This window comes from Staurois parvus, unplaced genomic scaffold (assembly GCF_062004578.1).
Source record: "Staurois parvus isolate SC_StPar_1 unplaced genomic scaffold, SC_StPar_1.0 ptg000230l, whole genome shotgun sequence".
In the NCBI taxonomy this organism is placed as follows: Eukaryota; Metazoa; Chordata; class Amphibia; order Anura; family Ranidae; genus Staurois; species Staurois parvus.
Genome location: NW_028318026.1, coordinates 5,572,257 through 5,586,962, shown reverse-complemented (window position 1 = coordinate 5,586,962; position 14,706 = coordinate 5,572,257). Strand labels below are relative to the sequence as shown.

The following is a 14,706-nucleotide window of genomic DNA, read 5'->3' as shown; positions in this document are numbered from 1 at the left end:
CACTTTTCATTGTATTAAAACTTTAGTTGCTTTAGCCTGCCAGTTGTGGTTTGCAGTTGTAAGTGTAGTATAAAGGTGACTTTATTGGGAGCCAAAGTTTTAGGTTTAGCTTTGTGCCAAGTGACTGTTGTGTCAAAATGAATGTATAGTTTGCATTTATTTACTTCATAGAATTCAGTTTTGTAGACTGAAAGAAGGTGGTGCTCTGGGATTCTCTTAAGAGGCATTTTGATCCCTAAGGCCCTTTTCATACGGGCGTTCCTTTCTTTCATCAGTTCAGTCATGGTTTTTCCAAGAAAAAACGCATCAGTTCACATCATTTTTTTTTTCCATTTACATCCATTTTTTGTCTGTTTACATCCGTTGTTGGCCATTTTTGTCCATTGTTGGCCATTTTCACCCATTTTTCTGCTGCTCTGTTTTTTTTAATGGAAGAAAAATAGGGGTTTCTTCCGTTCAAAAAAGCAGATGTTAATGGATGCGGAAGTTAATGGATATAAACAGATGATCATCCGTTTACATCCGCTAGTCCATAGGAATACATGGGTATCCGTTTTTCATCCATAAATGGACAGATGAAATACAGAACTCCCATGTGAAAGAGGTCTAAGACTATAAGAGGCCTTTTGATCCTTCCAGTGAATTTCAGTGCAGCTTCCTGTTGATGGGGTGACAACAGTTCTGCACTGCTCCTGAATTCAGAGCAGAGTTGCCACCCTGTGCCTTCTTGCACTACAGTGAGATATAGAATGGTGCTGGTGGGGTGTAGCTTTAAGCATGTGACCACACCTAATCCTATCCACTGCTTTCTAGATTGATAGCATTGCTTCTCTTGCTGAATCTCTCCCGCTACAGGCTGCAGTGTTTGGGAAGGAGAGTACTGGTGAAACAAATGATGGAGAATTCAGCTAAGTCAGGGAGTGTAAAGGAAGTTTTTTTTTTTCTTTCTTTACATTACAAGGCTTGTGTGACTTTTGGTAACTGGATTTGGAATTTTTTATATTGTGTAAAATTTAGACTGTCATATAGTCTTTTCGTGTCCTTTTGAGGGCTAGATTACAAATTCTGTGTCGAGCAGCCTCGCCTATCACCGACCCAATGCAAGAACAAATTGCCAAAGTGTCCTATGACATCAGTTGACACCATTGCAGTTCTGAAAAAAGGCAGCACATTAAATTTTTGCTCAGTGCATTGCAACAAGCTGAAACACATCACAACATACTTCTGGGCATTAGAAATCCATACAAATTGGATAAAAAAGCAACCACGGCAATGCATTTTAACAACCCATTGTTGTGCATGGCAGTGCGCATCCTCAAAGTACACAGTGGTACGCGTGTTATGCACACAATAATGTTTACTGTGTGGTATGAAGGTACTCGAAGACCACATGGTACCTCATTTTTAAGTAGAGATGTTGAGTCTACAGGGAGGCAGTATGTGTTTTCTTTAGGAAATCTGTATTGCTGTGTAAATCCTTTGTCTTGGATATACCATAGGCCTAGTAAACCCAATCAGAAAATCTGCTGAAAAATACCGCTTTCAAATACCACCAAAAGGAAGGTCTATTTGTGTGGGAAAAAAAAATTCATTTATGTACCGCTTTGCATGACCACGCAGTTGTCGGTTAAAGTAAAGCAGCGCCGTATAGCAAAAAATGGCCTGGTCATGAAGGGGGGCAAATCGTCCGGAGATCAAGTGGATAATCCACTTTCAGATTCAGTAGATCTTTCATAGTGCCTCTGGATGTTAGTCTTATACTGTGCTGTTTAGCCTCTCTCGTTCTTTTATGTCTGGGCAAGACTGCAGCAGACTTAGGCTGCTTTCACACTGATCTGTTTTTCTTCTGCTTTAGCAAGTAAAGTGAATGAAAAACATGTGACCTTGTTTTCCTATGGTCCTCTTCACACTGATCCAATGCTAGTCAAGTGCGGTTTTTAAAATCCTGCTTGTTGCATTTTTGGTGTGGTAAGAAAAATGCACCTCCCCATTGAAATCAATGGAAAACGCTGCAAAAATGCACCACAGCAAAAACTTAAAAATGCATATGCATTTTTGCCATGATCAGTGTGAAAGTAGCCTTACATGGCAATCCCTAGAACCAGAGAACACATTAACCAACAATTTCACAAATACAGGGTCTGGTCCTTTCGATTTGATACTCCCTAAACTTAAGCAGGCCATGCATGGGTCGAATTCCAAACGATTTTTCAATCGAAAACGTCATTAGTTTTGTAATCCGATGGTGCCACCAATGATTTTGAAAATCGGTAGTTTTTCACAAATTTTCTAGCATTCCCAATAAATGAAAATCGGCCAGTGCCATTGCCCCACTAACAGAGCGAAAATCAACTGATTATTCTTAGGTCCAATTTTCGGACGAAAAGTCATTCAGAAATCACCCTATGTATGGCCGGCCTTAGGGAAATGAGCTAGTAGTGCATCCAGGTGTGGAAGATGAAAACCAAGAGGAGAATTACAGCCACACCTAGCGCATAGTGTTCTCATCTGTATAAATCCAGAATTATCACTTCTGTTTGTACACTTTTTCAGGAGGTGTCGGGAGATAATTTGAGATGCTTATCTGTGGTTATCCTTTTAATTATGCAGGTGTTTGATTTGAGCCTTGGCATAAATAATATACTTCATGGAGTACAGGCACTTGTGGCAGTGTTTTTCTTTAGTTGTCTTCATCACAGTTCCTTATTACATGCAAACATCTTTGTGTCCTGCATTCAGAGAACTATTTCAAGTGTAAAATAACGGCCAAGAGTGACAGTGTAATTGCAGCACCTTGGAGAATGCTTCAGCTTTTTTTTTTTCTTTTTCAATTTCAGTATCTTGTGCCAAACTGAAGAGAAAGAAGAATTGGTTTGGAACAACAGTGTATACGGAGTTGGCTGTTGATGGAGAAACAAAGAAGACTGCAAAAGCAAGCAGCTCGAGCAATCCAAAATGGGAAGAACAGTTAACTGTGTATGTCCTTAAAGAACTCTTAAGATAATAGTTTCCAGTAAATTTATGGATTTTGAAATAAACTATTATAGCAATCTACTGTATATGAGCCTCTATGTGCATCTATCAGTGACAACTAGCCATTTCCAAACAGTGGTCAAAACCAATTACATGCACACAGGAAGTCATTTTGCCAGTAAGTGCTAGTGATTTAGCTCGTCATAAGCGCTCTGGCCTTATAGTACTGGGATTCTAGGTTCAGTTTCTTAAGAGTGCTATATACATAAAGTTGGTGTGGGTGCTGCACTTTTCTCCACCAGATACATACCTGTAAGTTTATTGTCCCTGTAATCTGTATGTTTTATTGGAAATGCTACATTTGACTGTAAGCTATTCTGAAACAAGAGTGATGTGATTTGGTTCTCTGTCCTTTGTGAAACATCATAAAGCAAAGCGACTTAAAGCCCAACTTTAAACTTTAATAACAATGACCTGCAGCCAGTTACCAAAATAATAAAGTAGCTCATGCTGCAATACTTATCTTCAATCCAATATAAATCCCCCTGCTGTGCTTTTTTTGCTGCCAGATGTTCTCAGCCTTCTGGGTTAAATGACACCCATACTGTGAATGGGGGGCACCAGGACCCCGCCCCCTGAGGGGGCATCAACATGGTGCCCTTCATTGATAGTGTATTAATGCAAAGAGCTGCACCGATGTCATATCAGTAACCGGCATTTTTGGGGAGAAAAAAAAGAGCCTGTGTGTAATGTAACTGCTCAGAAGATATAGAAAAAAGGTATATAAAATGTGTAAAATACTGCATTGGAGAGCTTCAGTTGCACAAGGGGCAACCTATGGGGGAGCCTGATGTTCAACATTAACAGGAAATTATAGCCTTATTACATTTTTTTTTCTTTTTACGATTTACTTGTGCTTGCTAGCTCAGGAGTGACCTTGTTTTATTTATTGGGTATAAGAGGTATTTTGTTACTTGGAAAACTAATTTTGATTTGGTACTGCCATTGTTCCCTGTTAATTCATGTGAGTTTAATGAGGGGTCCAATATAGTTCAAAACAACCAGTCAAAAATCTTCCATTTTTATTCAATAATAATAATTACTCCACAATTCCGACTACATAAATCAGGTTGTGTGCTATTTGGCCCTTTTTTTTTTGTTAGGAATTGGTGTTGAACTGTGCATGGCTTTACAGCTCACAGACAGATGACTTCTAGATGGAGCTATGAATGGATGGAACAATACAATGAACAGGAGAGACTCTCAAACAATAAATATTGACCGTTAGTAAAGATAGGAAATTAGTTTAATGTAGTTGTAAAGGCCTAATATTTTTTTTCTTTAATCCATTCTCTGCATTAAGCTAAAATTCCTTCAATGGTCAGCTCCCCTCCCCTCCCCTCCATCCCCCTAAATACTTACCTGAGCCCGATGTCGATTCAGGGCTGTGCCTGAGAGCAGCGTTCCCTCTCCCCCCCTCTCTCCCCCCTCTCCCCCCCCTCTCTCCCCCCCCATCTCTCCCCCCCCTCTCTCCCCCCCTATCCCCCCCCCTCTCTCCCCCCCCCTCTCTCCCCCCCTCTCTCCCCCCCTCTCCCTCTCCCCCCCCCCCCCCCCGAAGCTTTGAAATGAAGGGAAGCTCTGCTGATTTCCATCATCCAATCACGTGCAAGCGAAAATGCCGTTTTTTTATTTTCCTTACATGTGATTGGGTATTCGTCACAAAGTGAAGCTTGACCTCATTTACTAAGCTCTGGAGCAACTGCACTTGCATTGCACAGTATATTTGCTTTTAGTAAATCAACCCCAATGTGTTGTAAATTTGGGGTATACACAGAATTTTATTATTTAGGGAATACCCGTGTTCTGCACTAAAGCAATGCCTAAGCATAGTTTAGGGATAGTACATTTCTTTTATAGAAAATGCTGCAGTAGCCAGCAATCATAGGGTGCTCTAAAAAGCAATTTGCACCTAAAGTTTGAATGGTTACTGTGTAACCCCTGCCCCTGAAAAGCCAATTAATCATCCTAAAACATCCCACTTTTTTCTGAAATCTTGTTTTTCTTGCGTTTAGGAACGTAACCCCACAAACTACACTTGAATTTAAGGTCTGGAGCCACCATACATTGAAAGCTGATGCATTGCTTGGCAAAACGATCGTGGACCTAGAACAAGCCTTGGAAACACACAATAGAAAATGTAAGTTAATATTGCCTGGTGTACATGGTGTAGATCAAACTTCTAGAGTTTGATGAACGAAAACAATTTGAGAAACACACATTACCAAAATGCAGAGAAATTGCATGCTTGATGCGTGGCATCTCTAGGCGATGTAACGCTCTGGGACCCAAGAAACTACAATATTAAGCATTGCCTGTAAACCGCTGGGTTCTTGTAGCCCTGCAATGGCCTCTTAATGAAAATGGAGAGCTCACTGCCAGTTCAGAAGATGGCTATAATTGAGAGTAAAGGACTGGAAAGTGTTAATATATTAGTATGCTACCAAAAATTTTTTTTTACTTTACTGTGCCTTACTTTATAAATTGTATTTTAGGAGTGGATAGTGTAATGCCATCTGCTTTTTCCTTACCTAGCTTTATTAGCAAAACTGTTAATACAAATAGACTAGTGTGAACACATCTGAGATAAGCTGATGTTTCAGAAATTATGGAAACTGCACAATTATAATATCTGCACACCACTGATGTTTTATTTGTCATTACTGCAATAAGATGTGTGATCGGATTGTGTGATAAGATAGCAATAACAGATAAGACTGTATTGGTAGGGAATGATTATTTGAGCATAAAAGTGCTGTCAAATATCAGTATGTTCTGTAATGAAAGTATTGTTATTACAAGGCATCATAATATTAAAGTGGTTCTAAAGGCTCAAGGTTTTTTACCTTCTGTGTAAGCCCCCTCTGGTAAAAATCCTTCTGTGTAAGCCCCCTCTTGATCTAGCGATGTGCACTGGAGTCTCTGCTATCCCAGGACTCCCTCTTCTCATTGGCTGAAACAGAAGCTGGAGCCATCGGCTCCCACTACTCTTGATCACAGCCAATGAGGAGAGAGAGGGGCGGGGCCGAGCCGCGGCTCTGTGTGTGAATGGACACGGAGCAGCGGGTGCCCCCATACCAAGTTGCTTGCTGTGGGGGCACCTGACAGGAGGGAGAGACCAGGAGAGCCTGTAGGGGCCCCAAGAAGAGGAGTGGATGTGCAAAACCACTTCACACAGCAGGTAAGTATAGACATGTTTGTTATTTTTTCTTTAAAAAAAAAATAAGGCTTTAGAATCACTTTGAGACAGAAACAGAAGAGTGGAAACAAAATGGAAAGCAGGGGGAATGCTGAAAACAGCAAAATGTGGAGTTTATAGTAGCTGAAGGCTAAGGATTAAAGAGGTGAATATGATGTTTTAGGTTAGGAAAAGTATAAAGTTTTAGGACAGATAGTTGTTGGTTAATTCAGGGGATCGCAAAGAATAGAATAAATCTTTAGGGGCCACCTTATGTCTACTGAGGGTCACACCCTATAAAAAAAAAAAAAAGATTATAGCACACACTGCAAGGGTATTTTTTCTGCCCAGAGTTTAATCTTACAGGGAGGGTCTGTCTAGATGCACATATTTTGTGGTTAAAGATTAATTCCAGTTATGGCAGATTCACATGTACCATTGTAAGTATGCATTAGCTATACTTATGGGATCCCTGTGTAGGTTGGAAATTACTGGAGTGGGCACTGCTGCATTGTAAACATCGGAGGTCGCTTGCTCAGCATGGACGCCATTCATGGAACACTTTGTATTTTGTTAATTAATGCAAATGTTCTGTTTGGAGGAGGTGGAGAATCAGGGTGGTGATGCCACTATCTTCACCTCATTCAATCAGAGAACCTCATTTTAGGAAATGCAAGGTGTTTTGTGAATGGCATCTGTGCCAAGCGTGTGACCTCCTGTGTTTGTTAAGCAGCAGGACAGCCGCTCGACCTGAAACACTGAAACCAGCAGAATAACTGTAGTAGTGATGCCTTATACAATGATTGCCTCCTTCCATGGATATCTCAAAGGTATGGCACTAACATACTTACATTACATCCAAGCTGAAGCAATATAACTGTAAAAATTGCCATACCTTAACCTTTAAAGCAAAACTCCAGCCAAAAAGTTACTGTTCAATTAAAAGATAAAACAAATAGCAACTATTAATGCATTTCTCACCATTAATTGAGTTGTCTTCTTTTCTGCTACTAGATGCCTCAGTGTTTGGGGTTTATTGATGGGTGGTGTCACTATTCAGTTGCACCTGGTCAGGAAAATCCATCTTGAGTTGCCTACAAACATATAAGATGCTGTGTTTAGGTATGGTAATTACCTAGCATATAGAGCAAACAATCTTTCTAGGGATGCCCAGAGTTGTATTCAGTTTGAAATATTGGTGATGAACGAATAGGAATGCCGCTTTACAGTATGTCAGCATTAGGTAAAGCAACCCATTTGCCAGGATATTTTCTATTGTTTATTTTTTGTTAATATGTTTAATAAAGTTTTATAAAATAAAACAAAATCATGGACTGAAAGCATGTTTAGTTCAACACATAGGGTATTGAGGGTTCAGAACACAACAACTGTAAAAAAAATTCAAAAGAATAAGATTTCTCCCAGTATATCTTATGTAGGATTTTCACGTGCCTATGAAAAAGGTCAATGGAGAAATTAAGTTATACTGTTGATGATTTATGATAACAAGCTTTTGGAGACCATGACTTAATATATATTGATTTGATATAATATATATTGATTATTTTCTGCATTAGCAGCATCAACATCCTTTTTACCTATAGTGTACTTGGCATGTACATGTCGTAGCATTTGTATGAATGGCTTTGCCAGCCTCCTATGTTCTGTAATCCGATGTAGGTCCCATGCTAATTTGCTGCAGAGGTGGGTATGAGTAATAGAATATCTGCTTATAAAAATTTATGAAAAATCGACTTTTATGCAGTTCCTGTATTCAGTTATTTATTATGGGTACTTGTATAGCACAGTGCAATTTAAGCAATGCTTTTCATATGTATTGTACATTCACATCATTCCCTGCCCTCAAGGAGCTTACAATCTAAGGCCCCTAACTCACATTCATACACACACATACTAGGTCCAATTTAGACAGGATCCAATTAACCTATTAGCATGGCTTTGGAGTGTAGGAGGAAAGCAGAGTACTCGGAGGAAACCCACGCAAGCACAGGGAGAGCATGCAAACTCCGGGCAGGTAGTGTTATGGTTGGGACTTGAAACAAGGACCTTATTGCTGCCAGATGGGAGTTCTAACCACTCAGCCATGTGTATCTTGAACTGTAAATGTGAAAGTGTTAGAAATGGGCATTTCATAGTGAATTGTAATAGGTCTGCTAAGTAAAACTCATACAAATGAGCGCAGAGAGGCCACTCCAGGTGGAAACATGTGAACAGTTAATCATGAGCTCACCACTGCTGCCTTGTTAATCATATGCATGATGAAGAGAACTGGAAAAAAAGGCGCTGTGGAAAATGCTCTCAGACAAGCACCTTAGTGGAGGTGCATCTTTATTGGGTGAGATAAAGTAGCAAGTATAATAAAATTAACCAGCCTGAAGTGGACAGTGTGATTCCAATGGACGGCCCGTCCGCTCTGAGGGGAGCTGAGATCAAAGAATGCTCCTGTCGGCTTCAAATCACGTGGTGTCAGCGTACCAGCGTCCTGGGTGGTGTCACCATGGCAAACGAAGGCAGTGTCCGGCGTTGTCTTCAGCTGGGAGCATATGTGGGGTTACCAAGACGACATGTTTCGCGCAGTTGCGCTTTGTCAAGTCTCTGGTAACCATGGCCGGCGGCCATTATATAGAAGACCATTAAAGGGAAGGCTGGCTGAGTGTAATTAGCAGGGGATGGGGTGTCAATCAGAGCGGACGGCTCGTCCTGAAGCAATGCTGAATACAAATTTAAAGGTACAGATTGCAAGTTATAAAAAATGATATGTATAAAAACAATAGCATTGGAAAGCATGATATACTTTCATCTTTAGTGAAATAAAGGTAATACAATAACAAAAAAAAAAAAACCCCACACAAGTTAAAAATGACATCGCTGGTTCATGGAAGCTATGTCAAAAGTTGCGTTTACAGTGAGGTAATTATGGGTATATGGGCAAAGAAGGGAGTAGGGAGAAGTGAATGCTAGGCATATGAAAATGACTGTATCAAAGGTATATGAAAATGACTATATAAAAGGTATGACTAAAAGGAATATAATAAAATCAATCCTGGTATCAAATTAGGTAGCTCATATGTTCATAATTAAATAAATATAATAGATGCGTAATAACATGTATTCGTAATTGAGTGCACAGAATATATACATGGTGACAGTGCAGATTAAAAAACAAGGATTAAAAGAAGACAATACTGTATGTAATAAAAAAACACACTGGAGGATCCTAGTTCCGGCGACTAGAAGTCAAACTTGTTAAATAATGCTATCAACTCCACCCAAGCCAAATTTATTATTGAATGTACAGAATTTTGTCTTACCCATAATTATTTTACATTCCTTGACCAATTTTACTTGCAAACTAAAGGGACTGCGATGGGAGCGAATTTCGCCCCTTGTTACGCCAATCTCACAATGGGCTTTTGGGAGAAACAATATATACAAATAAACAACCCCTTTGCCAAATATATCATTTTTTTTGGGCGCTATATTGATGACATTTTATTAATCTGGGATGGTGATTTGAACGAATTTTTATCTTTTGTCGCATATTGCAATTCAAACTACCTTGGACTTTCTTTTACTCATGTTTTTAACTCTCAAGATATAATCTTTTTAGACTTGGTTTTGTCAGGTTTTTTTGTTATTGTATTACCTTTATTTCACTAAAGATGAAAGTATATCATGCTTTCCAATGCTATTGTTTTTATACATATCATTTTTTATAACTTGCAATCTGTACCTTTAAATTTGTATTCAGCATTGCTTCAGGACGAGCCGTCCGCTCTGATTGACACCCCATCCCCTGCTAATTACACTCAGCCAGCCTTCCCTTTAATGGTCTTCTATATAATGGCCGCCGGCCATGGTTACCAGAGACTTGACAAAGCGCAACTGCGCGAAACATGTCGTCTTGGTAACCCCACATATGCTCCCAGCTGAAGCCAACGCTGGACACTGCCTTCGTTTGCCATGGTGACACCACCCAGGACGCTGGTACGCTGACACCACGTGATTTGAAGCCGACAGGAGCATTCTTTGATCTCAGCTCCCCTCAGAGCGGACGGGCCGTCCATTGGAATCACACTGTCCACTTCAGGCTGGTTAATTTTATTATACTTGCTACTTTATCTCACCCAATAAAGATGCACCTCCACTAAGGTGCTTGTCTGAGAGCATTTTCCACAGCGCCTTTTTTTCTAGGTCTGCTAAGTGCCTGCACACCTGCAGTTTGCTTTGTAGGATTTTACATACTATTTTGGCATGCATAGTTTCACCCTGATGTATTTATTCTTAGGTACATTTCAAACATTGCCAGCGCTCACTATCAGATGTCATCTCAGTGTCTGCAAACATAAGAAGGATAGAATGTCTTTGAGCACAGGCCAGAAGGGCTTTTACTCTCCGGGGGCATGATCCAGTGTTTGCCTCTGGATGATAATTTCCTCTTATGTTTATGCAAGGTGAAGAATGTGTCCCTGAGGTCTGCCTTCTAACCTTTTTAGACTTGACATCCCCATTGATAAGTGATTTTTAGATATAAATTACAGCAGTGATGTGGTGAACCTCCTTCCTAGGGGGAAGCATATTTCTTTGGGCATCTAGGGCTTGTGAAGAAAACTGTCGGTCAGTAGAAATAGAGGAAAAAGGCAAATATGATATCTTTATCATGTGTAGGAAATCAGATCAGAAATACAGTAAGTCAGCCACTGGGCTTTTCCCAATAACTGCAGACATAAGTCACCTTTTAGATTTCTTCCAGTAAAAATTCATTCTAATAATTTTCCTAATCTGAGAATGTCTAAAGCTGCTCTTTCATTTAAGCAGTAATTTAAACATCCAAGTTGTGGGTAGATTATTATATTTACTCTTTTACAGGTATGCACACTAAAAGTAAAAATGATTTGGCCATGTCATGAGCATTATTACAGAGTAAATGAGAAGTGGGAATACGTGACCTTGCGTATCAAGTTGACTTTTTTTTTTTTAGTTTAGTGACCACACTTTCCCCAATCTCAAATTCATTTAGGAGGATGATATGAGCAGATTGTGATTTACTAAGATTGGCATATATGGCTAATATTGCTTTTATTTTTGCATTCCCATACATTCTTCTTTGTAAGGTGAAAGCTCTGCTGGATGGATATTTCTCATCAAATTATTTTCAAAGTTTCACTTTAGTTTAGGGAGTGTGATCTGGTTTTTGGCATGAAGTGACTGCAAGTTAGCAGTGACTCACTTTATACCTTAAACACTCTAGCGATGAACATATGTCTGAGTGTGAACTGGTGCAAAAATAGAATGTTTGGTCCAAGCAAACTATGGAGCCGATTGAGGCCTGTGGATTAAAGGCGAAGTTCACTTTTTTTTTTTCTTTTCTTATAAAAGCCAGGTACCCTATGCACCAATATACTATTAATGCATCTCAGTTGCAAATATATTCAAGCTCTCTTTGATCTGGAGAGCAAGGTCTTACCTTAGCCTTTTGGTAAATTTTCAATTTCTGGGTGGACAGAGGAGCCAGTAGGACCCAAGAAGCAGATTACCAGCTGATCTCATTAGCACACACATTCTCCACTGACCTCGTTAGTACACACTATTCACCTATCAACTATTTTTCACAGCATCCCCAGGATCTCTCCCACGTGCATTTGCCTGGCTACCCCAGCGTCTCTACAGATGGGCTTAGGCTGGGTGATTGGATAGATGCTGTGTCCTCCTATTATAAAGTTTTAGTAAATCTAAAGGAGATTGTACAGAAATTGTGCAATTAGATTGTATAGTGCATAGTCACTTTTATACACCTAAAATTACCTAGTTGCACTTTCAGTGTAGTTTTTAACAGCACACCAAACACAGAAACAAGCACACGTTTTGCTACATGAAGGAACAGGTGACATATGCAGTAAAATGTGCAGTAAAAAATGTGCAACACACATCACACTAAAATGTCCCATGAGCCTTTGCCACATGTAGTGCAGCTGATTGAAATCAACAGGCTGTCCTATGTATGTCACTGAAAAACTAACCAAAAAACATGCACTCCCTCTACTCTAGGTGTGAATGGGGCCAGAAAGTGAAATTGGTGCGTCTACACAGAACAGTGAGGCTCCATTCACATCTGTGTGTTTCCGAGTGCATGGTAATCTGCACTGAAAATGCACGCTGTGCCATGGGTTTCAGAAAGACGCTGCAAATGTGCATTGCGTTTGTGTTGTCATTAAATGTTAAAGGCACCCCAAGTGCGGCAAACACACCAAAAACTGTGGTAACGCACCGTGCTTCACTCCGAACAAAGTTCTGGAGATTTTCTGGTGTGACTGTTGCATGTATGGCAGCCCATTCAAGTGAATGGGCTGTCCTATGTGTGACGAGTGAAAACGGCCAAAACAAAAGTATGCGAAAATGTGAGTCTTCACTAAGTGGAGATGTGAACGGAGCCTCATAACTGAGTATCTCAGTGTATTCCCTCCTATGTACTTGTATAAAGATGGCCATACGCTATACAATCTGTACAATCTCTGTACAATTACCTTTAGTCTTGCCAGAACTATGGAATAGGAGGACACACCTGAACAATGTATTCCATTTGTATCAAATCAGACAGGCCCTTGTACTACATAGCTGATGGGAGGAAGGTAGTATTGTAATGAGGGAAATGTGGTCCAAAGTGGTGAACACACCCAATCACACCCTCTTCTGTGATGCAACAAGGAAGTGAAGGCTTCTGGGAAGTGGCCTACAGGAAGTGAATGCTGAGAGACCATCCTCAGGAATTGATGCAATCTCTTAAAATCCACTCAAAATCTCACAGAAACTGACAAAGAAATAAATGTCCCGTGGGTGAGGTAAGTGAGAGAAAAGCAAATTGGGATAGGTGGGCCAGAAATGGCATTGGGAAACACTTCTATTACTTATATAAAGGATAAATTCACATTTTTTGGCAGAATTTCACATTTAAGTCTAAAGCTGACCCTAGATGCTTAGACCTGCAGGCACAATATATGCTCCGATGCATCTGTACCTGTTAACACTCCTTTAAACAATAGGCATGTTGTCAGACATCATTCTTGTTTAAATTTATGGTGCTGCATGGGTGTGACAAACCCCAGCTAGCTTTATGAAAGTGGAAAGACCAGATGATCACTATCATCCTTCCAGGAATTTCAGCTGACAGGGTCTACTGGTGCCTCTAACATTAGACCAGATGGGGAGAAACAAAAACACCTGTTCTGCTTTATGTATCTCAAGTAAGAAAAGAAGATGAGTTTTTCTCCATATGTGCCTATATATCTGTCATAAACTGTGAAATGTCTTTTAAGTTAAAGGACTGTGTAGCAGAGAGCTAAAAGACCAAGGAGGTCTAAGGTCAAGTTCGGGTCTCCAATCAGTAAAACAAAACCATCTTCAAATTCTTTCAACAGATGTATCCCCATGGAGATACAGTGGGAAGTATTTCCCTAGGAACGAGTCTCTCCATTAAACCCTTACATATACCCAGTGAAGTGACTGGCCTCAGGTGTTACACAGAGATGAAACAAATCCTCCTACATACGTTGTAACTGTTTATCTGCAGTTTTCTCTTTTATACAGCCATTCAAAGTCCAGAATTTATACAGCTTGTGTAAGCTTTCAAAAAGCAGGGGGCAGGAAGTTGAAATTACATTCTGCAGACCTCCGTGAGGAGAGCTAATTGGAGGGAAGGGACACACCCTCCTGCATACAGGAACAGAGCTGAGGCAGTAAGACATTATTTTGCTGTGATAAAATTCATACATCACAGGACACCAGGGCTCTGGTGAATGAACACTGGTCATAAACCCTGCCCAGGCATAACACCTCTTAGCTCAGATAAGCTTTTTAGCTCGTGTCCTGAGGTGATGGATGTGCCTACATTGCTATCTCTCTGGCGTTTTCTTTTAGTTGGCATCAATATCCTGTTTCATAGTTTATTGTACACACTCAACAGCGGATGGGAAAGGCTTCCTCGGGATCGGCTGCCTTAGGCCAAAGAGAACTCCACCCAGACCCAACATACAGTATTGGGGATAGCCTGTAATGTTGCCATTTGGCTGTGGATCCAAGGGTACTCCGTTTCTGTTGACGTTGCTGTAAGACTGCTGTGCATGTTCAGGGAAGGGATGCCCTTGGGAAGAGTCAAGCCCCTGAAGGCATTCCCACTGTGAGGGGTAAATATTGGGCCTTTTGGCCCTGCTACAAGGAATGTTGAGCGCCACTGTGGTGAAATATGTGGTAATTTCCCTGGTGTTTTGGCCCAGTGCAGGCCCAGAGCTACACACTGCACTAGCAGTGTTCAAAAGGAACCGATTGGGCATGGTCATATTCAGTTGCCCTGCACATGGAAACACGTGCAATCACCAGCTTCTGGGCACAGCTCCTGTGAAATGCTGCAGCATTCCTTCCCATCCCCTTTAGAGCCACAGGACACCTACAGCACAGCAGCACTAGTGCTCCCCAAGTATTGG

General features: G+C 40.5%; 1 protein-coding gene across 4 annotated transcripts in view; it reads left to right on the top strand.

Annotated features, from left to right (window-relative positions):
• WWP1 (WW domain containing E3 ubiquitin protein ligase 1) overlaps nt 1–14,706 on the top strand; it is a 238,101-nt gene that overhangs the window by 136,355 nt on the left and 87,040 nt on the right. For all 4 annotated transcript variants that reach the window (XM_089679707.1, XM_089679708.1, XM_089679710.1 and 1 more), the window contains 2 exons: nt 2,838–2,976; nt 5,046–5,170. In XM_089679707.1, coding sequence (XP_089535833.1) covers nt 2,838–2,976; nt 5,046–5,170 — 264 coding nt within the window. The remainder of the gene's footprint in view (nt 1–2,837; nt 2,977–5,045; nt 5,171–14,706) is intronic.